This window comes from Musca autumnalis, unplaced genomic scaffold (genome assembly GCF_047663935.1).
Source record: "Musca autumnalis isolate F117 unplaced genomic scaffold, ASM4766393v1 scaffold_3, whole genome shotgun sequence".
In the NCBI taxonomy this organism is placed as follows: Eukaryota; Metazoa; Arthropoda; class Insecta; order Diptera; family Muscidae; genus Musca; species Musca autumnalis.
This window is the reverse complement of record NW_027411866.1, coordinates 178,167,542-178,193,661: the sequence shown is the minus strand read 5'-3', so window position 1 is coordinate 178,193,661 and position 26,120 is coordinate 178,167,542. Positions and strand designations below refer to the sequence as shown.

The 26,120-nt window shown below is 39.3% G+C and overlaps 1 protein-coding gene across 6 annotated transcripts in view; it reads left to right on the top strand.

The window, feature by feature from the left end:
- mgl (low-density lipoprotein receptor-related protein megalin) overlaps nucleotides 1–18,355 on the top strand; it is a 579,665-nt gene extending 561,310 nt beyond the window's left edge. For all 6 annotated transcript variants that reach the window (XM_073975913.1, XM_073975918.1, XM_073975917.1 and 3 more), the window contains 8 exons: nucleotides 1,587–7,238; nucleotides 7,312–7,523; nucleotides 7,601–8,007; nucleotides 9,709–11,207; nucleotides 11,271–11,583; nucleotides 13,496–15,682; nucleotides 15,755–16,008; nucleotides 17,805–18,355. In XM_073975913.1, the coding sequence (XP_073832014.1) occupies nucleotides 1,587–7,238; nucleotides 7,312–7,523; nucleotides 7,601–8,007; nucleotides 9,709–11,207; nucleotides 11,271–11,583; nucleotides 13,496–15,682; nucleotides 15,755–16,008; nucleotides 17,805–18,007 (10,727 nt within the window). In that variant the 3' untranslated portion in view covers nucleotides 18,008–18,355. The remainder of the gene's footprint in view (nucleotides 1–1,586; nucleotides 7,239–7,311; nucleotides 7,524–7,600; nucleotides 8,008–9,708; nucleotides 11,208–11,270; nucleotides 11,584–13,495; nucleotides 15,683–15,754; nucleotides 16,009–17,804) is intronic.
- The last annotated feature ends 7,765 nt before the right edge of the window (nucleotides 18,356–26,120 follow it).

Below are 26,120 nucleotides of genomic sequence, written 5' to 3'. Positions count from 1 at the left end.
AAAGTAGCCCTATATGCCGCATTTTTCTCTTCGGTAGCAGCACGACGCTCCTGGTCACACCATGGATTCCTTGGTGGAGGTCTCTGGTATCCAAGTACTGATTTTGCGGCTGTTTCCATGGAGTGGGCAATGTTTTGCCATTGTCCTGATATGTTATCGGGACGAGGAGTGCTTTGATTAAGCAGTTGGGCGAGTTGAGTGGAATATGCTGTGGCTATCTGTTGTGATTGCAGCTTACCGATGTCCAACTTCCGTGTCTGGTACGTACCTTTGCTGCAACATGGTACTGGTTCGAGTCTATGTTTGCACCTCGGAACGATCGTACATCCATCACGCTTGATGAATGTCTTCCATCTATCACAACGTGATCAATTTGATTTCTTGTTCTTTGATTTGGCGACAGCCAGGTGACCTTACGAATATCGAGATGCTTAAATCTGGTACTGCTAACTACCATGTTTCTTGCAGCTGCAAAGTCTATCAGCCTCATACCATTGTCAGATTTTTCACTGTGGAGACTGAATTTCCCGACTGTTGGGCCAAAGATATTCTCCTTTCCAATTTTGACATTAAAATCGCCTAGAATAATTTTAATGTCATGGGCAGGGCAACGGTCATATGTTTCTTCTAAGCGCTCGTAAAATATATCTTCGGCCTGTTCGTCCTTTTCTTCAGTGGGAGCATGAGCGCAAATAAAGCTGATGTTGAAGAATTTTGCTTTTAATCGAATTGCAGCGAATCTTTCATTCACTGGGGTGAAGCTGGTGACCAGAAGTTTTAACCTCCGACCAACTACAAATCCGCAACTAAACTCATGCTTTGTGCCATGGCAGCTATAATACAGTGCGTCATTTTTGGGTGTTGTTGTGACGCCTTTCCCGTTCCATCGTATTTCCTATATGGCAGTAATGTCGGCCTTGTACTTTTCAAGTACATCTGCCAATGCGTAAACTGCACCTTCTCTATAAAGAGTGCGAACATTCCAGGTGCAGATTCGCAGATCATGGTCCTTAAAACGTTTGCGGGGTTCGTCAATTTTAGAGGGGTTTGTTTTTCTTTTCTTTCGTTTTTTCATAGTAGGATGTTTTTGCTAGGGGGGTTACCAACCCGACGCCCAAACCAAAGTTTTTAACGTTCTTATGGGTGAACGCGCGGCACATGTTAGCTCACAACCTTTAACGTACTATTACTGAAAAGACACTGCTATTTTAGGTTGTTTACATTGAACAGCCGACTAAAAGTCAGCTGGCCAAATTTGCAATTTTTTCATTCAGATCGCTCCTCCTTTAAGCGGGGTACACCCGATCAGTTTTGACAGTCGATTTTTCGGAATTATCGATAACTGTCCAACCGTCCAGCAACCACAAAATATTTTGTGGTTGCCTGATGGCTGACAAAAGTGAACGACCACACTGGCAAGCAACCGATTATTTGGACAAAACTGACAGTCAAAACTGATCGTGTGTACCCCGCTTTACTGAACAATTTCATTACCGAACAACATTCAGCACAATTTGTACAAATAATAATGTATTGAAGTCAATTTTTTAAAAACAACAACTTTCCTCTCTTTCTCCTTGTTTCAGAACCCACGTGCGGCTCCAATGAATTCCAATGTAAATCCGGCCGTTGCATTCCTCTAAACTTCCGCTGTGATCAAGAAAATGACTGTGGTGATAATTCTGATGAATTTGAATGCGGCAATGTTACCTGTGGCACTGCACAATTTGCCTGTGCCAATGGACGTTGTATCCCCAACATGTGGAAATGTGATAGCGAAAATGATTGTGGAGATGGTTCCGATGAAGGTGATTTCTGTGCCGAAAAGACTTGTGCTTACTTCCAATTCACATGTCCCCGTACTGGCCACTGTATTCCCCAAAGTTGGGTATGTGATGGTGATGATGATTGTTTTGATAAGCAAGATGAAAAGGATTGTCCACCCATTACTTGTTTGGCAAATCAATTCAAATGTGCTGATCTACGACAGTGTGTAGAGGAATCGTACAAGTGTGATGGCATACCCGATTGTAATGATGGCAGTGATGAACTGGGCTGTCCGTCCATGGGTCCAAATCAATGTAATTTGGAGAAACATTTCAGATGTAAAAGTTCTGGTTTCTGTATACCCATTGCTTGGCATTGTGATGGTTCCAATGATTGTTCCGATCATTCCGATGAAGAGGATTGTGGTCAAATAACATGTGCTCCCAATTTCTTCAAGTGTAACAACAGCAATTGTGTATTCAAGGCGTATATTTGTGATGGCAAAGATGATTGCGGTGATGGTTCTGATGAAAGTGCAATGCATGCCTGTGTACCGCCTCCATTCAAGTGTCCTCATGGTCAATGGCAGTGTCCGGGAGTAACGAATCGTTGTGTTAACACCACTTCTGTTTGTGATGGTACCCCTGATTGTCCCAACGGTTCTGATGAAGGAGAAGGCTGTGATTTGGCAGAATGTGAACATCAAAGTGGTCTCTGTTCGAATGGTTGCCAAAAGACACCATTGGGTGCCACATGTGTTTGCCCACCTGGCTCGGAAATTGGAGAAGATAAATACACCTGTGTCGATACCAATGAGTGTGATCCTCCCGGCCTGTGTTCTCAAATGTGTACCAACACCAAGGGATCATACTTCTGTTCCTGTACCGATGGTTATATTTTGGAACCTGATAAGCATCGCTGTAAGGCTGTCAATCACACAGCTGCCTTCCTCATTATCTCCAATCGCCATTCCATTTTGGTGGCTGATCTCAAAGACCAAGGCTTGGAGAGAGTACCAATTTATGTTGAAAATGTAGTAGCCACTGCCTCGAACATGCACACTGGCACCATTTTCTGGAGTGACATGAAATTGAAAAAGATTTCCCGTTTAGACAGAGGCTCAGATCCCCAGGAAATTATCACCACTGGCTTGGATTTAGTGGAGGGTTTGGCCTACGATTGGATTGCCAAGAATCTCTATTGGTTGGATAGTAAACTGAACACAATTGAGGTGTCTGCTGAGAATGGTTCAAATCGTTTGGTTTTGGTACGTGAAAACATCACCCAACCCCGTGGTATGTGCATTGATCCCAGCCCGGGAGCACGTTTTATTTTCTGGACTGATTGGGGAGAAAATCCACGTATCGAACGTATCGGCATGGATGGTACAATGCGTGAAACAATTATCAACACAAAAATCTATTGGCCTAATGGTTTGACTTTGGATACCGCCACCAAGAGGGTTTACTTTGCTGATTCGAAATTGGACTTCATTGATTTCTGCTACTACAATGGTACCGGACGACAACAAGTTTTGGCTGGAAGTCATTATCTATTGCATCCTCATTCGTTGTCTTTGTTTGAGGATACTCTCTACTGGACCGATAGGCAATTGAATCGTGTTCTATCGGCCAATAAGTTCCGTGGTCATAATCAGACGGTGGTCTCACATTTGATAAGCCAACCTTTGTCCATCCACGTGCATCATCCTTCGTTGCAGCCTTTGCATCCCAATCCTTGTGAGAATTCGAAATGTCAACATTTGTGTTTGCTGAGTCCATCTGCTAGTGAGGGCTATTCCTGTAAATGTAAACCTGGTTATCGTCTATTGAGTGAAGGTCGTTGTGTTGAAGAGGAGAATCCGTTCCTGATGGTTGTCAAGGGCACCCAAATTGTGGATATTCCCTTGAATGGTGGTGATGCTAGAGCTGGTTCTTTGGCTCCTGTTATTGGTATTGAAAGCAGCACAGGCCTGGACTTTGATCGTAAAGGAGAAACTTTGTATTGGATCCAGGGTCGTGAAGATGATGATGAGAACTGCACCATTTTCACCACACCCTATGGTGGTGGTAACAAGACACAATTCCTGGGATTGGATACCGGCATTGTGGGAGCACCCTACACCATTGCTTTTGATTGGTTGGGCCGCAATCTTTATATGGGCAACCGCATTGCCAGCAACATTGAGGCAGTACGTGTCGATGGTAAAATCAAATATCGCACCATTATCTTGGCCAATGATGGTAATCGCACCTCCGTATCGAAACCCAAACAAATTGTCCTAGATCCCAACGAGGGTAAACTATTTTGGATAGATGAAGGAGGCTTTGGTGTGCCGGTTAAGATTGCCCGAGTAAATATGAATGGCAGGAATCCAGTGGTACTAAGAGAAGACATAGACAGACCCGAAAGTATAACCTTGGATATAGACAAGAAACAGGTGTACTATTCCACCCAATTCCCAGCCACAATTTGTGTTATGGATTACAATGGTGATGATCACCGTTTGCTGCTTACCGAGGAGAATGCAATTGCCAAGCCACGCAGTTTGGGTGTTTTGGATTCTCGCTTGTATTTCTTGGATCCAACCTATGAAAATATCGTTCGAGTTGATTTGCCCCGAGGAGATAATCCCAAAATTATTGTGGACAATGAACCGGAATTGAAGAGTATGATGATCTATAAGAAACGTCCAATGATGCAACACCCCTGCCAAACCAACAATGGCGGTTGTGAACACATTTGTATACCCGATGATGGTGCCTCAAGGACCTGTGCCTGTGGTATTGGCTACCGCAAGGAGAATGACATTAATTGTGTGGCCTACAAGACCTTTGCTGTCGTTTCCCAACTTGATGTGACACGAGGTTATAGCTTGACAGATAGTTCCGAGGCCATGGTACCCATTAGTGGCACCGGACATCACATACTCCATGTGGATGTTTTGTTCCGTGAACAATGGATTTATTGGGCTGAATACAATCGCGGCTATTGGAGCGGCATATTTCGTACCAGACCCAATGGCACGGAGTTGGAACACATTATCAAAGATGGTATTGGCAGCAACGGTATTCGTGGTCTGACCATTGATTGGGTGGCGGGTAATTTATATTTCACCAATGTCTATCCCCATGAAAACTATGTTGAAGTTTGCTGGTTGGATGGTAGCCATCGCAAGGTTTTGGTTAAGACCACCAATGATGCTCCTCGTGAATTGGCTGTTAATCCCATTAAACGTCTGCTCTACTGGATTGATTATGGTCAATATCCTCGCATTGGTAAAGCCTATTTGGATGGTAGCAAATGGACACCAGTGGTTACCTCGGGTATTTCCAATCCACGTGATCTAACTGTGGATATGTTGACCCATGATGTCTATTGGGTTGATTCGAAATTGGATACCATACAAAAGATTTCCTACTCTGGAGGGAATAGGCAAATTATCAGACGCAACTTACCCAATCCCATGGGTATTGCCATCCACCTGGGAGAAGTATATTGGGTGGATAGGAACTTAATGACCGTCTTTAAGGCCTCGAAATTGCCAGGAAATAACACACTGCCCACCAAGGTGAGAACCAACCTGCCCAAGTTGAGGGATATTGCCATCTATAGCATCAACAATCAACCCCAAGATGAAAGTAACCCCTGCACACGCCTCGGCAATGGTGGTTGTGACCAGTTGTGCTTCAGTTTCCCCACCGATTCTGCAAATCCCTCCCGTCTTAGTTACCGATGTGACTGTGCCACTGGAAAATTGGCCAATGATGAGCGTAAATGTGAAACTGTCAATGAATACTTGGTCTTTGCCACACGCACAGAGATACGTGCCGTCAACTTGGATCCACGCTCAACACAAATACCCTTCGCCCCCATGACCAACTTGACCAATGTTGTGGGTTTGGATTTCGATTATAACGACAATCACATGTTCTATACACAAATCCGTCCATGGGCTAAGATAGCCTACACCAAGGCTGATAAGCCTTCAATAAATGATGTGGAAGTCGTTCTAAGCAAGGGCATTAATCCCGAAGGTATTTCCTATGATTGGACCCAGAATAAGATCTACTGGACTGATAGTTCCAACAACTCGATTTATGCCATGAATTTGGATGGCACTGATTTGGTAATGATTGCCCGTGTGGAAAGACCCAGAGCCATTGTTTTGGATCCATGTAATGGTACCTTGTACTTTACCGATTGGGGTAGATTTGGAACCTCCGGCAAAATCTTTAAGACCACCATGGCTGGTTCGCTTAAACGGGCCATTGTTGACAAGGATTTGTCTCAACCCAGTGGTTTGGCCATTGACTATGATGAACGTAAGCTGTATTGGACCGATGCGGTGAGAGAGAAAATTGAACGTGCCGATTTGGATGGTAAAAATCGTGAATTGTTGGTGGCTGCCACAATTTATCCCTTCTCCATTACTGTGTTCCGTGATTATATCTATTGGACTGATTTGCAATTGAGAGGTGTCTATCGCGCAGAGAAACATACCGGAGCCAATATGATTGAAATGGTTAAACGTTTGGAAGATTCGCCACGAGACATAAGAGTCTACAGTGCTGAGCGTCAGAAGTGTAATGTAAATCCATGCCTAATTAATAATGGTGGCTGTGCCCAATCTTGTCACCCTGCTCCAAATGGCAAGGCTGAATGTAAATGTGATGACAACTCCAAGGTGGTGAATGAGGGACGCATGTGTGCGCCACGCAACAATACCTGCGAGGCTAGCAAATTCTATTGTCAAAATGGTAAATGTATTTCGCGCATGTGGTCTTGTGATGGTGATGATGATTGTGGTGATAATTCCGATGAAGATCCCAACTATTGTGCCTATCACTCATGTTCGCCCAATGAATTCCGTTGCAACAATGGCCGTTGTATTTTCAAGAGCTGGAAGTGTGATCATGAAAATGACTGTAAAGATGGTTCCGATGAGGTTGATTGTACCTACCCACCTTGCGTTGATGGAGAATTTACTTGTGGTAATGGTCGCTGTATACCCATGTCTCAAGTTTGTAATGGTGTTAATGATTGTAAGGATAATGCTACATCGGATGAGACCCATGAAAGATGTCCCACGAATACCACATGTCCGGCAAATCATTTGAAATGTGAGAAAACAAATATTTGTGTGGAGCCCTATTGGTTGTGTGATGGTGATAATGATTGTGGTGATAACTCGGATGAAGATCCTCTACATTGTGGCCAAAGGACATGCCCGGCCAATAGTTTCCGTTGTCCAAATCATCGTTGTATTCCTGCCACCTGGTATTGTGATGGTGATGATGATTGTGGTGATGGAGCTGATGAACCACCAGAGTATTGTAAATCGGAGGGCCGGACCTGCTTTGGAGATCTCTTTACTTGTGACAATGGCAATTGTATACCCCGGATTTATATATGCGATGGTGATAATGATTGTTTGGATAACTCGGATGAAGATAATCGTCATCAGTGCAGTAAGTTGAAGTTGTGGAAAGAGCAAGGATTGGGCAGAGGAATTTTCATGGTGTTTTTTGCTTTATTTTTTAGATGAACGTAAATGTGATGAAGAAACCGAATTCACTTGTGTGGAAAACAAATCATGGGGTAGGGCCCAATGTATACCCAAGAAATGGATATGTGATGGTGATCCAGATTGTGTGGATGGTGCCGATGAAAATGTTACCTTGCACAATTGTGCCACCCAGCAACCATGTGGTGAGGATATGTTCACCTGCGGCAATGGCAGATGTATTAATAAGGTAAGGAAAGGAGGAGAGCCTCAAACAATGCAACATAACCTAAAATTGTAATATGTAATTATTTGTTCAATTCTTAGGGTTGGGTTTGTGACCACGACAATGATTGCGGTGATGGCTCGGACGAGGGCAAATTCTGTAACTCCAAGTACAAGACATGTTCCGATCAAGAATTCACCTGTCAAAACTTCAAATGTATACGCAATCAATATCGTTGTGATGGTGAAGATGATTGTGGTGACCATTCCGATGAAGTCGATTGTAAAAAGGATAATTCAACATGTGCCCCAGGGCAATTTACTTGTGCCAATGGCCAGTGCATAGATATGTCATTGGTGTGTAATAAAATCTCCGATTGTTCCGACGATTCCGATGAACCGGCCCACTGCAATGTCGATGAATGTGCCAAGGTGGAAATCAATCAATGTGGTCATAAATGTGTCGATACTCCCACAAGCTATTACTGTGATTGTAATCAGGGATACAAGTAAGTATTTAAAAACAAAAATTGAATTTATTTTCAGAGAATAAAATGATCAAGGTTCATTTAGGGGTAGTTTACACTATATGTAAATGTCATATGACATGAAATTTTACATCGTTATATATTCGCTAATATGTGTAATATTGGAAATTTTCCTTACGCCATTTACTTTGTGCGTCCACACCAGCAAAAATGTAAAAAAAACTACGTCTCCACATTGCCTCCGAGGGTAAATATGGAATGTTTTTATTTCGTGTCATATGACATTGATAGATAGTGTAAACTACCTCTAAGTAGCACAACAACAACTCATTTTTGGCGGAAAATTCTTCAATATGTAAAAATGTTTGTTTACGTTGTCAAACAATTTATTCACAATAACAAAAAATTTGACAGATTTAAACCAATCAGCTGGACGTTTTACGCCACCTTATTATTTCATCATGATTTGTTTTTAATTTTTCGTTGATTTATGTTTGTGAAAATTAAAAAGAATTTTATTGTGGAAATAGCAAGCCTAAGGGGTAGTTTACACTATATGTAAATGTCATATGACATGAACTTTTCCATCATTATATAGTCGCTAATATGTGCAATATTGGGGATTTTCCTTACGCCATTTACTTTGTGCGTCCACACCAGCAAACATGTAATAAAATTACGTCTCCACATTGTCTGCGTGGGTAGATATCGAATGTTTTTATTTCGTGTCATATGACATTGATAGATAGTGTAAACTACCTTTAACTTGGCGTTTAAACAAGACAGACTGTCTGCAAATACAACTCTGATTTACTAATACATACAAAGATCTGGCTAGTTGCCTCGGCATTATCTGGTAATTTTCGTAGACTGTAAACAGGGACATTTTTGAACAAATGAAAAAAAAACTATTTCAAATAAAAAAAGGAAAACAGGACTGGGATGCAACAAAACAAAAACAAAATATGTGAACGTAAAACAAAAAGAAATCGACTATTTTCATTCATAATTTTTCAACTGTTTTTGCAGTTATCTGGACGCCTACGTCACACAGGCAAGTTTTGGGTTTTGACAATACATGTACTCTAATGTCCCGTCATGTGTAAACGCAGGGTAATGATATTGTTTTTTTTTTTTTTTTTTTTGAAAACAGAGTTGCAAAAGTAAAAAAACTTTTTTTGGTCATTTTCTTTTTTATTTTTAATAAAATAAAACATTTTTTGCTTCATTTGGTTCCTTTCATGGTGGAATAAGAAGGTGTTACATCAAATCATGTCAAACGTCAAATTTGCTCACAATAATGCATTACTGTGAATTGCTTGTTTACATTTTGTATGTGATTTTATTCACAATAACGCATTTTGACAACTGGTATGAAGATCAGCTGTTTTTGGCTATGGCTATATCACACCATATGCTTTTTCACGTGTATGTTGTCACTTTGGGTATACTAATATACAGACCATCCGATGTCATACATGTGAAAAAGCATATGGTGTGATATAGCCATTATTATTCCACCACTGTTCCTTTATTGGCGGACAAATTGTTCTGTTTTGGCAAGTCAGCTGATTGTTTGCTGGTTTTTGCTGGGAAGGTGTCTGTTTACTTTTTACAATTTTCTAGCAAAAGAGAATAAAAGCTCCTTACTCTCTGGGAAAGTTACCAGACAGACCTAATACCATTCTAAACTTACCCGTTGTCTTCTGCTCTCCTTTTTAGACTTTTGGCCGATGGCAAAGCTTGTGCTGATATTGATGAATGTATTGAACTCCCCGGTGCCTGTTCACAACATTGTTCGAATACCCCCGGCAGCTATTATTGTAAATGTGATGAACGCTATTATGAACGTCAACTGGATGAACACACATGCAAACGCAAAGACAACACATCAGCCTGGTTAATCTTCACCAACAAGTACTATGTACGCAATATGTCCATTGATGGTCATCAATATAACCTCATGCATCAGGATCTAATGAATGTGGTAGCCTTGGACTTTGACATTAAGGATGAATACATGTATTTCTGTGATGTAACGGCCAAGACAATTTTCCGTTCCAAATACACGGATCCAAGTGAAAAACCAACCCGGGAAGCTGTGATACGCCATGATTCGCATGGTTTGGAAGGCATAGCCATTGATTGGGTTGGTCGTAAACTTTATTGGTTGGATAGACATTCAAAGAATCTTGATGTTGCCGAATTGGATGGTACAAAACGCAAGACATTACGCAGTGGTGTTGTAGATCCCAGAGCTATTGTTGTCCACCCGGGTATTGGTTTCCTATACTTTACATCATGGCATTTACAGGCCTACATTGCCAAAATGGGTATGGATGGTTCGAACTTTACAAGAATTTTGACGTGGGAAAATGACATTGCCTGGCCCAATGCCTTGGCCATTGATTACTTTACGGATCGCATCTACTGGGCTGATGCTCATTTGGATTACATCGCATATGCCGATTTGGAGGGTCGCCATCGTCACATTGTCCTGTCTGGTGCTAAAGTTCCTCATGTCTTTGCCATTTCGTTGTTCGATGATCATTTGTATTGGAGTGATTGGAATTTGAAGGCAATTGCTAGGGCCAACAAATTTACCGGTGCAAACTTTACGGTACTACGTAACACCACTCATCGTCCCTATGATATCCACATTAATCATCCATTGCGTCAAATACCCTATAATAATCCATGTGGTACCAACAATGGTGGCTGTTCCCATCTCTGTCTGATTTCTCCTCCTCCAGAGTCAACATATTTGAACATTGAGGGTTATATTGAAGAAGGTGCTCCTGGCTATAAATGTGCCTGTCCCAATCAGTTCTATTTGGCTCGTGACAGCAAGACTTGTATTGCAAATTGTACCACTGGTCAACATCGTTGTGGTGGTGATGATGAGAAATGTATTCCATGGTTCTGGAAATGTGATGGTGAAAAGGATTGTAAGGATGGCTCCGATGAACCAAGTACTTGTCCCCAACGCCATTGTCGTGCCGGTACATTCCAATGTAAGAACACCAATTGCACACCCTCGGCCACAATTTGTGATGGCATCGATGATTGTGGTGATGGTTCGGATGAACAAAACTGTGATCTACCATGTCCGGATTCTGATTTCAAGTGCAAATCGAGTGGTCGTTGTATTTTGGATAGTTGGCGTTGTGATGGTGATGCGGATTGTAAGGATGGCTCCGATGAAGATCCAGCTGTGTGCAGTAAGTTTCTCTAAGCCCATTTTTCTTACCTAAATATAATCCGGTTTTAATTTTTTGTTCCAGATAAACGTGTCTGTGATCCTGAAACAGAGTTCAGCTGTAAGAATGGCCGTTGCATTCCCAAGTTATGGATGTGTGATTTCGACAATGATTGTGGTGATGATTCTGATGAGCCGGCCTACATGTGCCGCCAACGTAACTGTACCACAGGCTGGCAGAGATGTCCGGGACAATCAAATTATCGTTGCATACCCAAATGGTTGTTCTGTGATGGCAAAGATGATTGTCGTGACAACAGTGATGAACTACCTGAGAATTGTCCAACTTGTAATTCGGAAACTGACTTCAAGTGTGGCAACAATAGGTGTATACCCAAGTAAGTGTCAGATCAACTAATTCTAGAGTCCTTATTTTTATTATCCCCGGAATTTCTAACCAGCGTTGCCAGTATTTTTTAGACTCTTTTCCCCAACTTGCCCAAAAATTTTCCCCAAATTTCCCCAGATTTTATTGAATTTCCTCAAAAAAATCCCCAACATTTTTTTAACAAATAATTAAAAAAAATCGAAAGTAGTTTTATTTTACTATTGAAATTCATATCATTAAACTTGTTTAGTATTCTATACACTTATATATGAATTAAATTAACGATATTGAAAACTTCTATTTCAAGTGATTCAGAATCATTAGTCTTATTGGATTTATATACATTTGTATAATGAAAGAGTTGTAACATTTCTTTAGGTGGGTCAAAATTCCTACAACAAATGGAGTCGTTAGAAAATTGATTATTTATTCTAGTAACTCGTACTGCATTTTAAGAATTACTTGTTGGAACGGAAAGCATATTTTGTCCCGGCCCACACTACAGTAATTTCAGTGAAATTTTGACATGAAACTTTGCATTTTTTGGGAAAATGCATAATTTCAAGAAACTGGTGTACACGATTTCTTGTGTTCTGCAATTTTGCTTTGTTGCAATATTCGTATGAAACAAACAGACCGTTTTATTTTACATTTTCTTTTATTTTCATGTCAAAATTTCAGTGAAATTACTCTTAGTGTGGTCCGGGACTTAATACCATTCTCCATTGCGATTCTTAAACAATCGTGGAGATTTTTGTGTTGACAACTGGTTCTAAAAAGGTTCATATAGAGCTAAAATTGTGTTAACCCAGCGAATTGTTGCAAATATTGGGGTAAAATTGCTTGTAAAGTTAATAATTGCATATTTGTAGGCATCGGTTACAGCATTTGTATTAACAGCGTTTAAGATATTCGGCAGCGTTTAAGATATTCGGTCTTTTTAACTTTAATAATTGTTTACTCAAAAAAAGTACAAGTCAAAATTAAAGCCTAGGTCCATGGCTCCTCATGGCAATTATGCCGAGTCATTTTCGATCGATTCCACTATTCCATTGGTTTGAAAACTTAGATTAAGGCCCGTTCTTATATCTTTTCTTTAAAATCCTTTTTGTTATACCTTACTTTAAGAAAAATAAGGAATAAAGTTCGCATTACCAGAAATTTGTTATTACATCTTCCATTCCATTTTAAGCAAAACAGTCTGTATATATAAAATTTACTCAAATCGGATTGGTTGATTTGAATTTGCTCTCAAATTTTTCTTGTTTTTGGGCGCACTTTAAATTTTAAAAGGTACTCAAAGATGCTTTTAATTTATCTGACACTTATTATTAAAGCAAACTTGTAGGAATATAAAACGGGTTATCTGTCCGATATCGGCTAACATTTAACTACAAAAAAGGATATAATAACGGGCCTAAGCATATTTATCTCTTTTATAATTGGAGCCATGAATGTTAAATAAAGTTTAATTTCATCATTGCCCATCGATCTAGAAACCATTTCTGCAGTTAAGTCCCCTTCAGCAGTAGAAATGATGGAAAATGTTATTTCAATTCAACCTACTGTTCTAGTACGCTGTCAGTCGTCGAACCGCATGATAACTTTTCAAATCTGTCATAAATTATTACAGCTGCGACCAGCTAGTATATGATGAATGTTATTTGTGCGTCACGCGTGCGCTATTACTATTCAGGTACTGAAATTAAAAAAAAGATAAGATAATCTGAAGTAATTAGTTAAAAAAAGAAATTCCCCAAAAATCCCCAAATATTTTTCAGATTTCCTCAACATTTTCCCAATTCCCCAAGTCGAAATTTTTTCCCCCATTTCAAATAAAATTTCCCCAATTTGGGGAAAAATCCCCAATACTGACAACGCTGTTTCTAACTAACCTCATTTGTTGTAATTATTTTTTTCAGGCAATGGATGTGTGACTTTGCCGATGATTGCGGTGATGGTTCGGATGAAAATGAAGCCGTATGCAAGGGCAAATATCGTGAATGTTCCGAATCGGAATTCCGTTGCGGCAATGGCAAATGTATTTCATCACGCTGGCAGTGTGATCATGAAGATGATTGTGGTGACAATTCGGACGAGCTGAACTGTGAAGGCTTCCAGTGTAAGAACGGCACCTTCCAATGTGCATCGGGTCATTGTATTGCCTCGTACTTCCGTTGTGATGGTGATCGTGATTGTCGCGACATGTCCGATGAAATGGGTTGTCCACCTCGTTTCCCTGGTGGCCGTTATTGTCCCGAATCACGCTTCCAATGTTCCAACAATCTGTGTGTATCTCCTTCAGATCTTTGTGATGGCACTGACGATTGTGGTGATGGCTCGGATGAAGATCCTAAAGTTTGTTCTGACTTCAATTGCGATACTCTGCGTCGCTTCCAGTGTGATAATCATCGTTGTGTGGCCCGTTATCAAATATGTGATGGTATCGACAATTGTGGTGATGGTTCCGATGAAAATAATATGACAATATGTGCCTCCAAGGTTAAACCCTGCGATCTGTATACCCAATATCAATGTGCCAACAAGAATTGTATTGACCGGGCCCAAGTTTGTGATTTCTCAGATGATTGTGGTGATGCTTCCGATGAATTGGGTTGCCATCATAATCTCAGTTGTTTGGATGATACCCGGGGAGGCTGTCAACACCATTGTCACAATCTTACAGATGGTGGTTATATTTGTGCCTGTTATCCTGGTTACATTATATCCGGGGACAATAAAAAGAAATGTGTGGATGTAGATGAGTGTGCCACACGTCAACATACCTGCGCTCACCAATGCCATAATTTGAATGGCACCTACTCATGTTCCTGCCGTGAAGGTTTCCGTTTAGTGGACAGTACCTCAGGTGTATGCAAGGCCGAAAAGGAAGATGTGGTGGTGATATTCTCCAATGGTCCTGAAATTCGAGCATTAGATTTACAAAAGAAGGAAGAGTTTGATGTCATTTTATCGGAGAAACGTATTGAGGCCTTGGATTATCATGCCGAACAACAGATAGTCTTCTGGGCTGATAGCTATGACAAGACCATAAAACGTTCTTACATGGTGAATGCCTTGGATGGTCAGGCGCGAATTGGTTTTGCCCAGGATTTGAATATGAAAGGTGGTTCGAAACCTACTGCAGTTGCTGTTGATTGGTTAGCAAATAATCTCTATTGGGCTGAGGTGGATAGAACTGGTTCCAAACCACGTGGTCGTGTTATGGTTGCCACCACAGATGGTCGTTATAGACGGTCAATTGTTAATGCCGGCCTGGAGGTACCCACATCCATTGCTGTCAATCCGCAATTGGGTCGCATTTACTGGTCTGATGCTGGTTCAGCTCCCAAGATTGAAGTCTCCTGGATGGATGGCTCTAAACGTCGCCCCATTATTACAGAAGCCATTAGGCATCCAGCTGGTTTAACCATTGATTATGCTCAAGATCATGTTATCTATTGGGTTGACACAAAGCTGAATACCATTGAGTCAATGAAACCCGACGGTTCTGCGCGCAAGACAGTTGTAAAGGGAGATCAACTTAGACATCCTGTATCCTTGGATATATTCGAATCGAATATGTATTGGGTAACACGTGACACCGGAGAATTGCTGAAACAGGACAAATTTGGACGCGGTGTCCAAGTTGCGGTGCATCGTAATTTGGTGAATCCCTCGGGACTTAAGATTTATCATGAGAAACGTTACAACACCAGCCTTAAGGATCCTTGCTTTGGCTCAAGCTGTTCCCATTTGTGTCTTTTGGTGCCCGGCGGTCATCGTTGTGCTTGTCCCGACAGTTCGGGTGCCCTACCCTCACATCGTAGCACTGTTGAGGTTATATGTGATGCTGCTGCTGAACGTCCACGACCAGCACCACGTATTTGCCCCTGTCAGAATGGTGGTTTCTGTGTTGAAGATAACAATGGTGAGCTGATGTGTGAATGCTTGGCCGATTTCAAGGGAGATCATTGTGAACAAAATGCTGCCGGCATGTTTGGTCATGGTGGTGCTAATGTCACAGCTGTGGTGGTGCCTATAATGGTGATATTATTGGTGCTTTTGGCAGCCGGTGGTGTTTGGTTTGTGATACGCAAAAAGCCATTGTAAGTATGAGGCTGGAGGGAGGGGATTAGAAATGGAAAATAAATTTTGGTTTTTTTTCCTTTTTTCTTTAGCGGCAAATTGGCTCGTTTGCCAACCTTAACTTCGTCACAAAGTGTTACATTCCGCCAGGGTACGAATGTGGAATTTAATGCCCCCGGTTTCCCGGGTCCCACGGCGCCAGTTGGTACCTCAACTGGAGATGTTGCCCCATTGGAAGGCTATAATTTACAAACGGTGAATGCGGGTAAGACCCGCGATTTCTCCAATCCCATGTACGATGCTGTACAATCGGGTACAACGGATCCAAGCATAAGCAATGGATCAGGTAAGTTTTAAATAGAATTTATAATTTGTTGGTAAAAGGGTACTGTTGGTTAATTAAAAAAAAAATCCATCGGGCCATATTGGACCATGAAAAATATATTTAAAAAATTCACGCCTTTCGTTCCATAAAAAAATCCTTAAAAATCCAAATTTATGGGTCAGTTGGTCTATTAAAATTTTGTTTTTATACCCTCCACCATAATATGGAGGGTATAATTAAATTTGTCATTCCGTTTGTAACACATCGAAATATTCATCGGAGACCCTATAAAGTATATATATTCTTGATCGATATAACCATGTCCGTCCGTCCATCTGTTGAAATTAAGATACAGCTCGCAATTTTTAAGATAGAGCTTTGTAATTTGGTCTAGAAGTTTCTATTACTCCTAGGATGTTTAGTATTGCAAATTGGCTATATCGGTCTACGTTTTGATATAGCCCCCATAGAACGGTACCACCCGATTTTCGGTATTTTGAAGGTTTTAGCTTCGTTATCACACCGAAATTGCTGAAATTTGGTACTTAGTCTTCGTTGGGGATACGAAACTTTCCCCCAGAAATTTGTTGGTACAGATGCACGTCTTCATATAGCCCCCATAGAACGGTACCTCCCGATTTTCGGTATTTTGAAGGTTATGGCCACAAAAACCCATTGAAATGGTTGAAATTTGGTATTTAGTTTTCGTTGGGGGTATTCAACTCCCCCCTCTAAATTTGTCGGTATAGGTCCACGCCTTCATATAGACCCCATAGAACGGTACCTCCCGATTTTCGGTATTTTGAAGGTTGTAGCCTCAATATTCATCCGAAGTGGCTGAAATTTTGCATTTAGTCTTCGTTGGGGGTATAAAACTTTCCCCCAGAAATTTTTGGGTACAGGTCTACGAGTTCATATAGGCTCCATAAAACGGTACCTTCCGATTTTCGGTATTTTGAAGGTTTTGGCCTCAATATTCCTATGAAATGGCTGAAATTTGGTATTTAGTCTTCGCTGAGGGTATAAAACTTTCACCCGGAAATTTATGGGTACAGGTCCACGAGTTCATATAGGCTCCATAGAACTGTACCTCCCGATTTTCGGTATTTTGAAGGTTATGGCGGCCACAAAAATCCATTGAAATGGCTGAAATTTGGGGGTATAAAACTTTCCCCCGGAAATTTATCGGTATAGGTTCACGCCTTCATATAGCCCCCATAGAACGGTACCTCCCGATTTTCGGTATTTTGAAGGTTGTGGCCTCAATATTCATCCGAAGTGGCTGAAATTTGGTATTTAGTCTTCGTTGGGGGTATAAAACTTTCCCCCGGAAATTTGTTGGTACAGGTCCACGAGTTCATATAGGCTCCATAGAACGGTACCTCCCGATTTTCGGTATTTTGAAGGTTATGGCCACAAAAATCCATTGAAATGGCTGAAATTTGGTATTTAGTTTTCGTTGGGGGTATAAAACTTTCCCCCGGAAATTTATCGGTATAGGTCCACGCCTTCATGTAGCCCCCATAGAACGGTACCTCCCGATTTTCGGTATTTTGAAGGTTGTGGTCACAATAATCCAATGAAATGGCTGAAATTTGGTATTTAGTGTTCGTTAGGGGTATTCAACTTTCCCCTCTAAATCTGTCGGTATAGGTCCACGCCTTCATATAGACCCCATAGAACCCCCATAGAAAGTTGTGGCTTCAATATTCATCCGAAGTGGTCCATTATACCGTTCTTAAAAAGTCAAGATTTAGCACATGACATTCTTTTTATTTTATTCTAATATTTTTCTTTTTTGTGTTTTTTATTTCCAGGAATTTACGAAGTGCCACATGATCCCTCCAAAACAAAACCTATCGGTCCATTTACGGAACCCGTATCAGCCATTTTAGCACCTAGCAGTATAACGCACAAATCCTCACCGCAATTACAATTAAGAACCCGCGAATTAGATCCATCCGCCGATAATGGCAAAGATACCCAGTATTTGGTGGAAGAAGATAAGTCTGAATGCTGATATAAACCCTAACATCAGATTTTAGCTACGGCAACAACAATAACACTAACAACCTGTGGAACAACTACGATAAAAAGAACAAATTTAAATTTAATTTAACATAACGTTAATGATGATATCAACATGAACAAGAACAGCAAAAACAACAACAACTATTACAGCCACAACAAAAACCAACAAGAACAACAACAGAAACAAATCACAGCAACTGGTGATGTCAATAAGAACACTTAGATAACGTCAAAAAAACAAAACAAAACAGAAACTATATAAATTATTTATATATACATACTTTTTTATATAAATATATAGCTATGTAAGGAAACAAAACAGATGTATAAGGATAAAGGAAAATAGATGGAAGAAAGGAAACCACAACAAACAAAATCCAAAAACATATCTTTGATGTATAACAAGAAAAAAATTGAACTTAAAGTTTTAAGTTTGAAAATTTACACACACATACATACAAACACAAACAGATCCTGATATGTACCATAAAACACAGAAACTCCCATTTTACTATGACAATGGCTTAAGACGCTCTCTTATCCTGTATTATACCATATTCAAGAGAGAGTTAAATTGTATCTAAATGGGAGTAAGTTGTCTTGGAGTATATCCCATATACATACATACAAAACATAAATACATATATTTATTATTAATAATTAAATGAAAAAAGACAATATTTAAAAACAAAACAGAATCTCTATATAGAAGACATTTTTGTGTATTTTGTAAAAATAATCCAAGAGCAGAAAACAAACAAAACTAGAAGAAAATGCAAGCTAAAACAAATTGTATGTATAAAATTGAAACAAAAAAAGGCAGAAAAGAAACAAAAGAAAGAAACTAGTTTTCTAAATATTTTATATATTTTTTATAAAAAAAAATAATCGAAAAAACGCAAAAAAACGAACAACAAAAAATCTAACCTACCAGAAAAAAAGGAACAAACTCTAGCAGCAATGAAAACGTGTTTGATTTTTAGTTAAAACAATTTTTGCAATTGATTTTTTTGTTAAATGTTGCTGATGATGACAGTTAAATAATTGAAAAGCTTTTACTTTGGAATATCCAATAATTTTTGTTATTAGATTATATTTACTATATAAATTATTAATATAAAAAAAGAAACACAATCAATCAACATTGGGCAATGGAGGGTACAATAAAATAATTTTTTATAGAATTTTTAAATATATGTATGGGCTTAAGCCTTACTCATGATTTTCAACAAAAACTGCAATTCCAAGGAAAGTTTAAATTTTTGTACAATGTTACAAATTTCTTTCATAATTTAATTTCAATTAAAAATCAAAAATTTTCAAAAGAAAAATTTATATTTATCCCACTTTATTGTGAGTTTATCAAAGCAAAGGAATTTATTGAAAATTTCCGTACAAAATTTGTTAAGAAATTTATATGTATATACATATATATTGACATTTCGATTACATAAATCAAGTCCGTACTGTAATAGTTCTGTTATTTTTATTTTTCTCCAGCAAAGCCTTGGAATACTATCATTTGTCAAAACATCACAATTTGATGCATCACAAGTTTAAAATACGTATTGTCAACTCTCCAGCATTGCCCAATCTCTCCAAAATTTTATTAAAAACATAACCTATATTTTTATTATTTCCCCTTCCGTTTAAAGTATCACAAAAACACCTTGTTTCCAATTTGTTGTTTTCTTTTAAAACAAAGCAATAACTATTATTTAAAGTTGTGAATTTTTTTATATATAAAATAACATAAATATATTCTTTTTTTTTAATATATAGCTATTACAAAAAAAAATAAAACATTACATTTTTATATACATACATACATATATATGTGTCTTATTAAGTTTTAAACAACTTTCTATTAAGTTTGTATTTGTAATCTCTGTAATGGAAATTAAGAAGAAAAAAACTAATTAAACATTCCTTTAAATATTTCTTTATAAATTAAATATTTTATAGTATTTTTTTTTTTTTTTGTTTTTGATTAATAATAATTGTCTTTTAATTATTGTATTATGGTTAATCATATTATTTCTTTATTATACACAAAAAAAAGGACATCACGAGGTTTTGTGGAGAGAACAACTACAGCATTTAATAATTCTACTAATTTCGACGCCCTCACAGCTGACAGCTTTTGTCAAAAGGATAAGCCTAGCTTTTTTCCTTTTGATTGCATTCTTTTTTTGTTTATGTATTCTCTCCCTTAAATAATTCTTTATTATAATTTGCAATATTTATGTCATCACAATCTGTTTATAAACAAACAACATAGAAACTAAAAGAAAAAAAAACAACAAACATATTTTTTAAAGCGAATCTGTGCTTCCTTTCGTTTTTTTAGAATTACAAAAAGAAATGAGAAAAAATTATATATTAAATAGCATTAAATTTTAAAAATTTAGTAAAGTATATGAGAACAACAACAAAAAATGAGAAAATAAATTAAAAAGGAAATTTGTTAATAAATAAAAAATGTAAAAATAAAAAAAAAAAACAAAACTGTTGTTTCATTTTTGTGGCAAAGGAAAACGATGACAATTGAGAGACTAATGTTTGTAAAGGGATCTCTAAAAAAAGTAAAATAACACAAAAAGTTATTCTTCCCTACCTTCATTTCATAAAAAATGACGCATGTTATAACTGGGTTTCACTGTTAGAAATATTGACTACAGTGGAAACTATGTGGTATTTTTGTTTCAATAGATGGCGCTATTTTCATGTATTTGCCAGTATTGTCAACGTAATGGTCTTACCACAGTTTATACAGTTGGCCATTCAGCCCAAACTAGTTAGCCCTGACTATTAAGTTTGCTGTCAAATACATTATTGTGACATAAAATACAAAGGAAATCAAATCACAATAATGAACAATCTATTATGTTTGTTGTCAAATGTTGTTAACAGAACTCTGAATGGCCAACTGTATAAACTGTGGGTCTTACTTAGTTCAGGTAGCGCCTAAGAGTATGTTATAGATTATAAAATCTGCCACATGGTTGGCAGCACGGGCAAATGTATCCCAGCAAAAAGTTTGCCTCCAAAGAGGCAGTTAAATGATATGTACAAGTGATCTGGAAGTGCATCAAATTATGCATTTTCACTCATGATTTTTACAAGAGCGTGACTACGGAAAGAGGCACTCCATTGCACTGCATTTTAACTGACCCTTTGGCACTGCATTTTAACTGACCCTCTGGCACTGCATTTTAACTGACCCTTTGGCATTGCATTTTAACTAACCCTTTGGGGTAGAATAGGAGGCAGTCCAAAGCACGTGTTTTGATACAGGCATTCTGCGGAAATTGTGCAAGCCATTACAAAATATGCCAGAACAAATGCATTATTTGTGTAAAACAAAAATATTAAGAACTTTATGAAAATTCTCCATTGAATTCAATCGCAAACATGCGTGCTGAACTGTTTTTGCTTCATTTGCTAAATGGGTTGTCTTCCCATCACCAGTTAAGATTTCGACATGTACTCCAACAGCACTCCATTCGGAAATTTTCTTCTCTTGAGTTACCGGTAAAATGTTCACAAATGAAATATTATTTAGTTTGTATTAACAAATGTTTGAAAATGTTAACACGCTTATCTCTTATTGGAAAATGTATGCCGCTGCCGAGATGTACAAACTGATTTATGTAAATGTAGGGATCTCTAACAACTGCTAATAATATGTAGCGAACGGAGTGCCTTTTTCACGACTGCGTTGGACTGCATCCGGATGCTGTTAAATTGTGAGGAATTGGAGTGCCTTTTTCACGACTCCGCTGAACTGCATCCGGATGTTGTTAAAATGTGACAAGTGGATGTGATTCTTTGGATTGCATCCAAATGCGGTTAAAATGTGAGGAATTGGAGTTCCTTTTTCACGACTCCGGTTGAACTGCATCAAAACATGCCGTGACAGAACTATTCCACATTGCACTACTTCCAATTTATTTTGCTGGGTATGAATTATGTTATATTTAACATAGTTCACATTGGTGTACGCTTTGGTTTCTGTTAATTGTCTGTTATAAATAAACGCCCTCTATCCTTGAATATTAAAATTTAACTCCATTGTGCATGATGTCTGGGTGACGTAGGGGATGGAAGATACCAAGGAACGGTCCTGACCGGCTTTAACATGGCAAAGCCCAGGATTTATCTTGGTCCCTCTTTCATCTCAAGTGGACACTGCCCTCCCCGTGATGTCACCTGGGGAACTGCCTTTAACACCCGTTAAAGGTAATGAGCTAACATGTGCCGCGCGATCACCCATAAGAACGTTAAAAACTTGGGTTTGGGCGTCGGGTTAGTAACGCTCCCATAGAAAAAACGGCCTACTATGAAAAAACGAAAGAAAAGAAAAACAAACCCCTCTAAAGTTGACGAACCCCAAACCCAAACGTTTTAAGGACCATGATCTGCACCTGGAATGTTCGCACTCTTTATAGAGAAGGTGCAGTTTACGCATTGGCAGATGTACTTGAAAAGTACAAGGCCGATATTACTGCCATATAGGAAATACGATGGATTGGGAAAGGCGTCACAACAACACCTAAAGTGACGCACTGTATTATAGCTGCCATGACGTAAAGCATGAGTTTGTTTGCGGATTCGTAGTTACTCGGAGGCTAAAACATCTGGTATCAAGCTTCACCCCAGTGAATGAAAGACTTGCTGCAATTCGAATAAAAGCTAAATTCTTCAACATCAGCGTTATTTGCGCTCATGATCCCACTGAAGACAAAGACGAACAGACCAAAGATATATTTTACGAGCGCTTAGAAAAAAACATATGAGCGTTACCCTGCCCATGACATTAAAATCATTCTAAGCGATTTTAATGCCAAAATTGGAAAGGAGATTATCTTTGGCCCAACACTCGGGAAATTCAGTCTCCATAGTGAAACATCTGACAATGGTATGAGGTGATAGCATTTGCAGCTGCAAAAAACATGGTAGTTAGCAGTACCAGATTTAATCATCTCGATATTCATAAGGGCACCTGTCTGTCTCCAGATCAGGAAACAAGAAATCAAATTGATAACGTTGTGATAGATGGAAGACATTCATCGAGCGTGTTGTATGTACCATCGTTCCGAGCCGCAAACATTGATTCGGACCACTACCTTGTTGCAGCAAAGGTACGCACCCGCTTAAACGTAGCAAACAAAGTACGAACAGACACAACACGAAAGTTAGACATCGGTAAGCTGTAGAGTTCGATCTTTCTAGTTCCTTTCCCAAAAGGAACTAGTTCCTTAATATAGTTCCATAGTTCCAAATAGTTCCGAGACCGATATAGTTCAACGAATTTTTATCTTTCATCGTTCTTTTCGCTCCAAATAGATCCGAGATTGAAATAGTTCAACGAATCTTTCTCTTTCGTCGCTCTTTTTGTTTCCTTCGTTCCAAATAGTTCCGAGACCGAAATGTTTTCATTGTTTGGTGGATGAATTGACATAAAAGCAAATAAATTGCAGCGAACAAATTGCAACAACCTAAGATCGACGTAGGCGTTAAATTGAAGGAACCAGAAAAACGAAAGGAACTATATGAACTAAAGGAACTATATAAACGCAAGAGCTGGATATAGTTCCTTGTCCGGAATAGTTCTTTGGAACTAGTTCGTTCCGGAACTACACAACTCTAGTAAGCTGCAATCACAACAGATAGCCACAGTATATTCCACTCAACTAGCCCAATTGCTTAATCAAAAGCATTTCCCACTCCATGCAAACAGCAAAATTCATACTTGGATACCAGAGACCTCCACCAAGGAATCCATGGTATGATTAGGAGTGTCGTGTTGCCACCGAAGAGAAAAATGCGGCATATAGGGCTATTTTACAATCCGTAGCAACGCGTAGCGCACGAGAGAGATACAGGGAGAAAAGGAGAGAGGCGAAACGTCTTTTCCGCAGGAAAAAGAGAGAGATGAAAAAGCGGTAGTGTGAAAAAATCGAGATGTACAGGAGCCAGAATGAAGTCCGAAAATTCTACCAAAGAGTGAAACATCAAACAGATGACTTTGGTACAGGCACATCCTCCTGTAGAGACCAGCAAGGTAATTTGGTAACTGATACAGATAGTGTACTCAGGATATGGAAAGAAAGAAAATGTTCAAAACTGTTGGTATCCAATAGCAGCGAAGACAACGAAGATCCCACAGTCCCAATCCCAGAAGATGGTATTGAATGTATACCGCCCAGCCAAGATGAGGTAAAGACTGCAATAAATCGGCTGAAGAATAATAAGGCAGCAGGAGCCGATGGCTTACCAACCGAGCTGTTCAAAACCGGAAGCGACACGCTGATAAGGTGTATGCATCAGCTAGTTAGCACCATCTGGCAGGAAGAACGCGTACCCGACGATTGGAACCTGAGCATCCTGTGCCCCGTCCACAAGAAGGGAGATAAGACTGTATGCTCCAACTATAGGGGCATAAGTCTTCTCCCTATTGCCTATAAGATAGTGTCAGGTATATTGTGCGAACGACTAAAGTCAATGGTCAACGAAATAATTGGACCATAACAATGTGGCTTTAGACCTGGCAAGTCCACCATTGACCAGATATTTACCCTGCGGCAAATCCTAGAGAAGACCCAAGAGATGCAGATCGACACATTTCACCTTTTTGTCGATTATAAAGCAGCATTCGACAGTCCCCTCCGATCAAAGGTATTCCATACAATGTCTGAATTTGGTATCCCCGCAAAGCTCATCCGGCTTTGTAAGATGACTTTAACTGATACTAGGTCCTGAGTTAAAATTGGAAAGAACCTCTCCGAAGAATTTTGTACCAAAACAGGTTTCAGACAATGAGACAGCCTTTCGTGTGACCTATTCAACATTTTGCTGGAAAAGGTAATACGAGATGTAAATGTCAAAAGAAATGGCACAATTTACACCAATAGCCACATGTTACTTGCTTATGCTGATGACATAGACATCATGGGACGATCAGTAAAGGAAGTAACTGATACCTTTAGGAAGGTCGAAGCAGAATCTGCGAAAGTGGGTCTGGCGGTAAACGGCGAAAAGACCAAATTGATGGTGTAGACGCGCAAAGCGTCTAGAGCTCGGACCAACTGTGGAAGTTGGTACCTATAATTTTGAGGTAGTTAAAGAATTCGTCTACCTCGGCACTGCCATAAACACAACAAACGACATCAGTTGTGAAATAAAAAGAAGAATTGTATTGGCCAACAGATGCTACTTTGGTTTAAGTAAGCAGTTTAAAAACAAAGCCACATCTCGTCAAACTAAAATAACGCTCTACAAAACACTGATACTACCCGTGCTGATGTATGGCTCCGAAGCCTGGGTACTTGCGCAAGCAGACATGGAAGTGCTTGGTGTGTTTGAGAGAAAAATTCTTCGAAAGATCTACGGACCAATCTGCGTTGACAGTGAATATCGACGTCGTATGAACCACGAGCTGTATCTGCTATACAACGACATCAATATTGTTAAACGTGTCGAGATGCAGCGATTGCGTTGGCTAGGCCATATCATAAAAATGAGCGATGATGAACCCGCTAAAAAGGCGTATAAATACGGACCGCTTGGCGGTGCACGCAGAATTAGCAGGCCAAGGAATAGATGGCGCCAACAAGTGGATGATGAGATGAAAAGGCGCGGTATTCCAGAGTGCGAAGCAACAAATAGAGAGAAATGAAGATCTTTTCTTAGTTCGGCCTATGGAACAAATGTTCTGTAATGGGCCAGCTAAGTAAGTAATGCCCGTAATTTCTAGCCCTAGGTAACCGGGTAGGTAGCTGCCTATTAATTATCTTTACCTATGCGTTTGGTAATTTCTACATGCCATTTACCGAGGCGTGTAAATTTTGAAAACATGTGGCAACATTAGTGATTTTCATTCATGATTTCGTAAAAACATTGCCACATATAAGTGTTTTACAATTTCTAACAGATTGGCAAAGATCAACCAGGCAAAATCCTTGGTGTAAGTAACACGGCCGTTTTCGTCCCGGTAACGTTACCTATGGATTGAAAATATGAAATTTTGCTTACACGGGGGATATCTATGAGCTCATAGATAACTACGCGTAGAAATTACGGGCATAATTGCATGATGT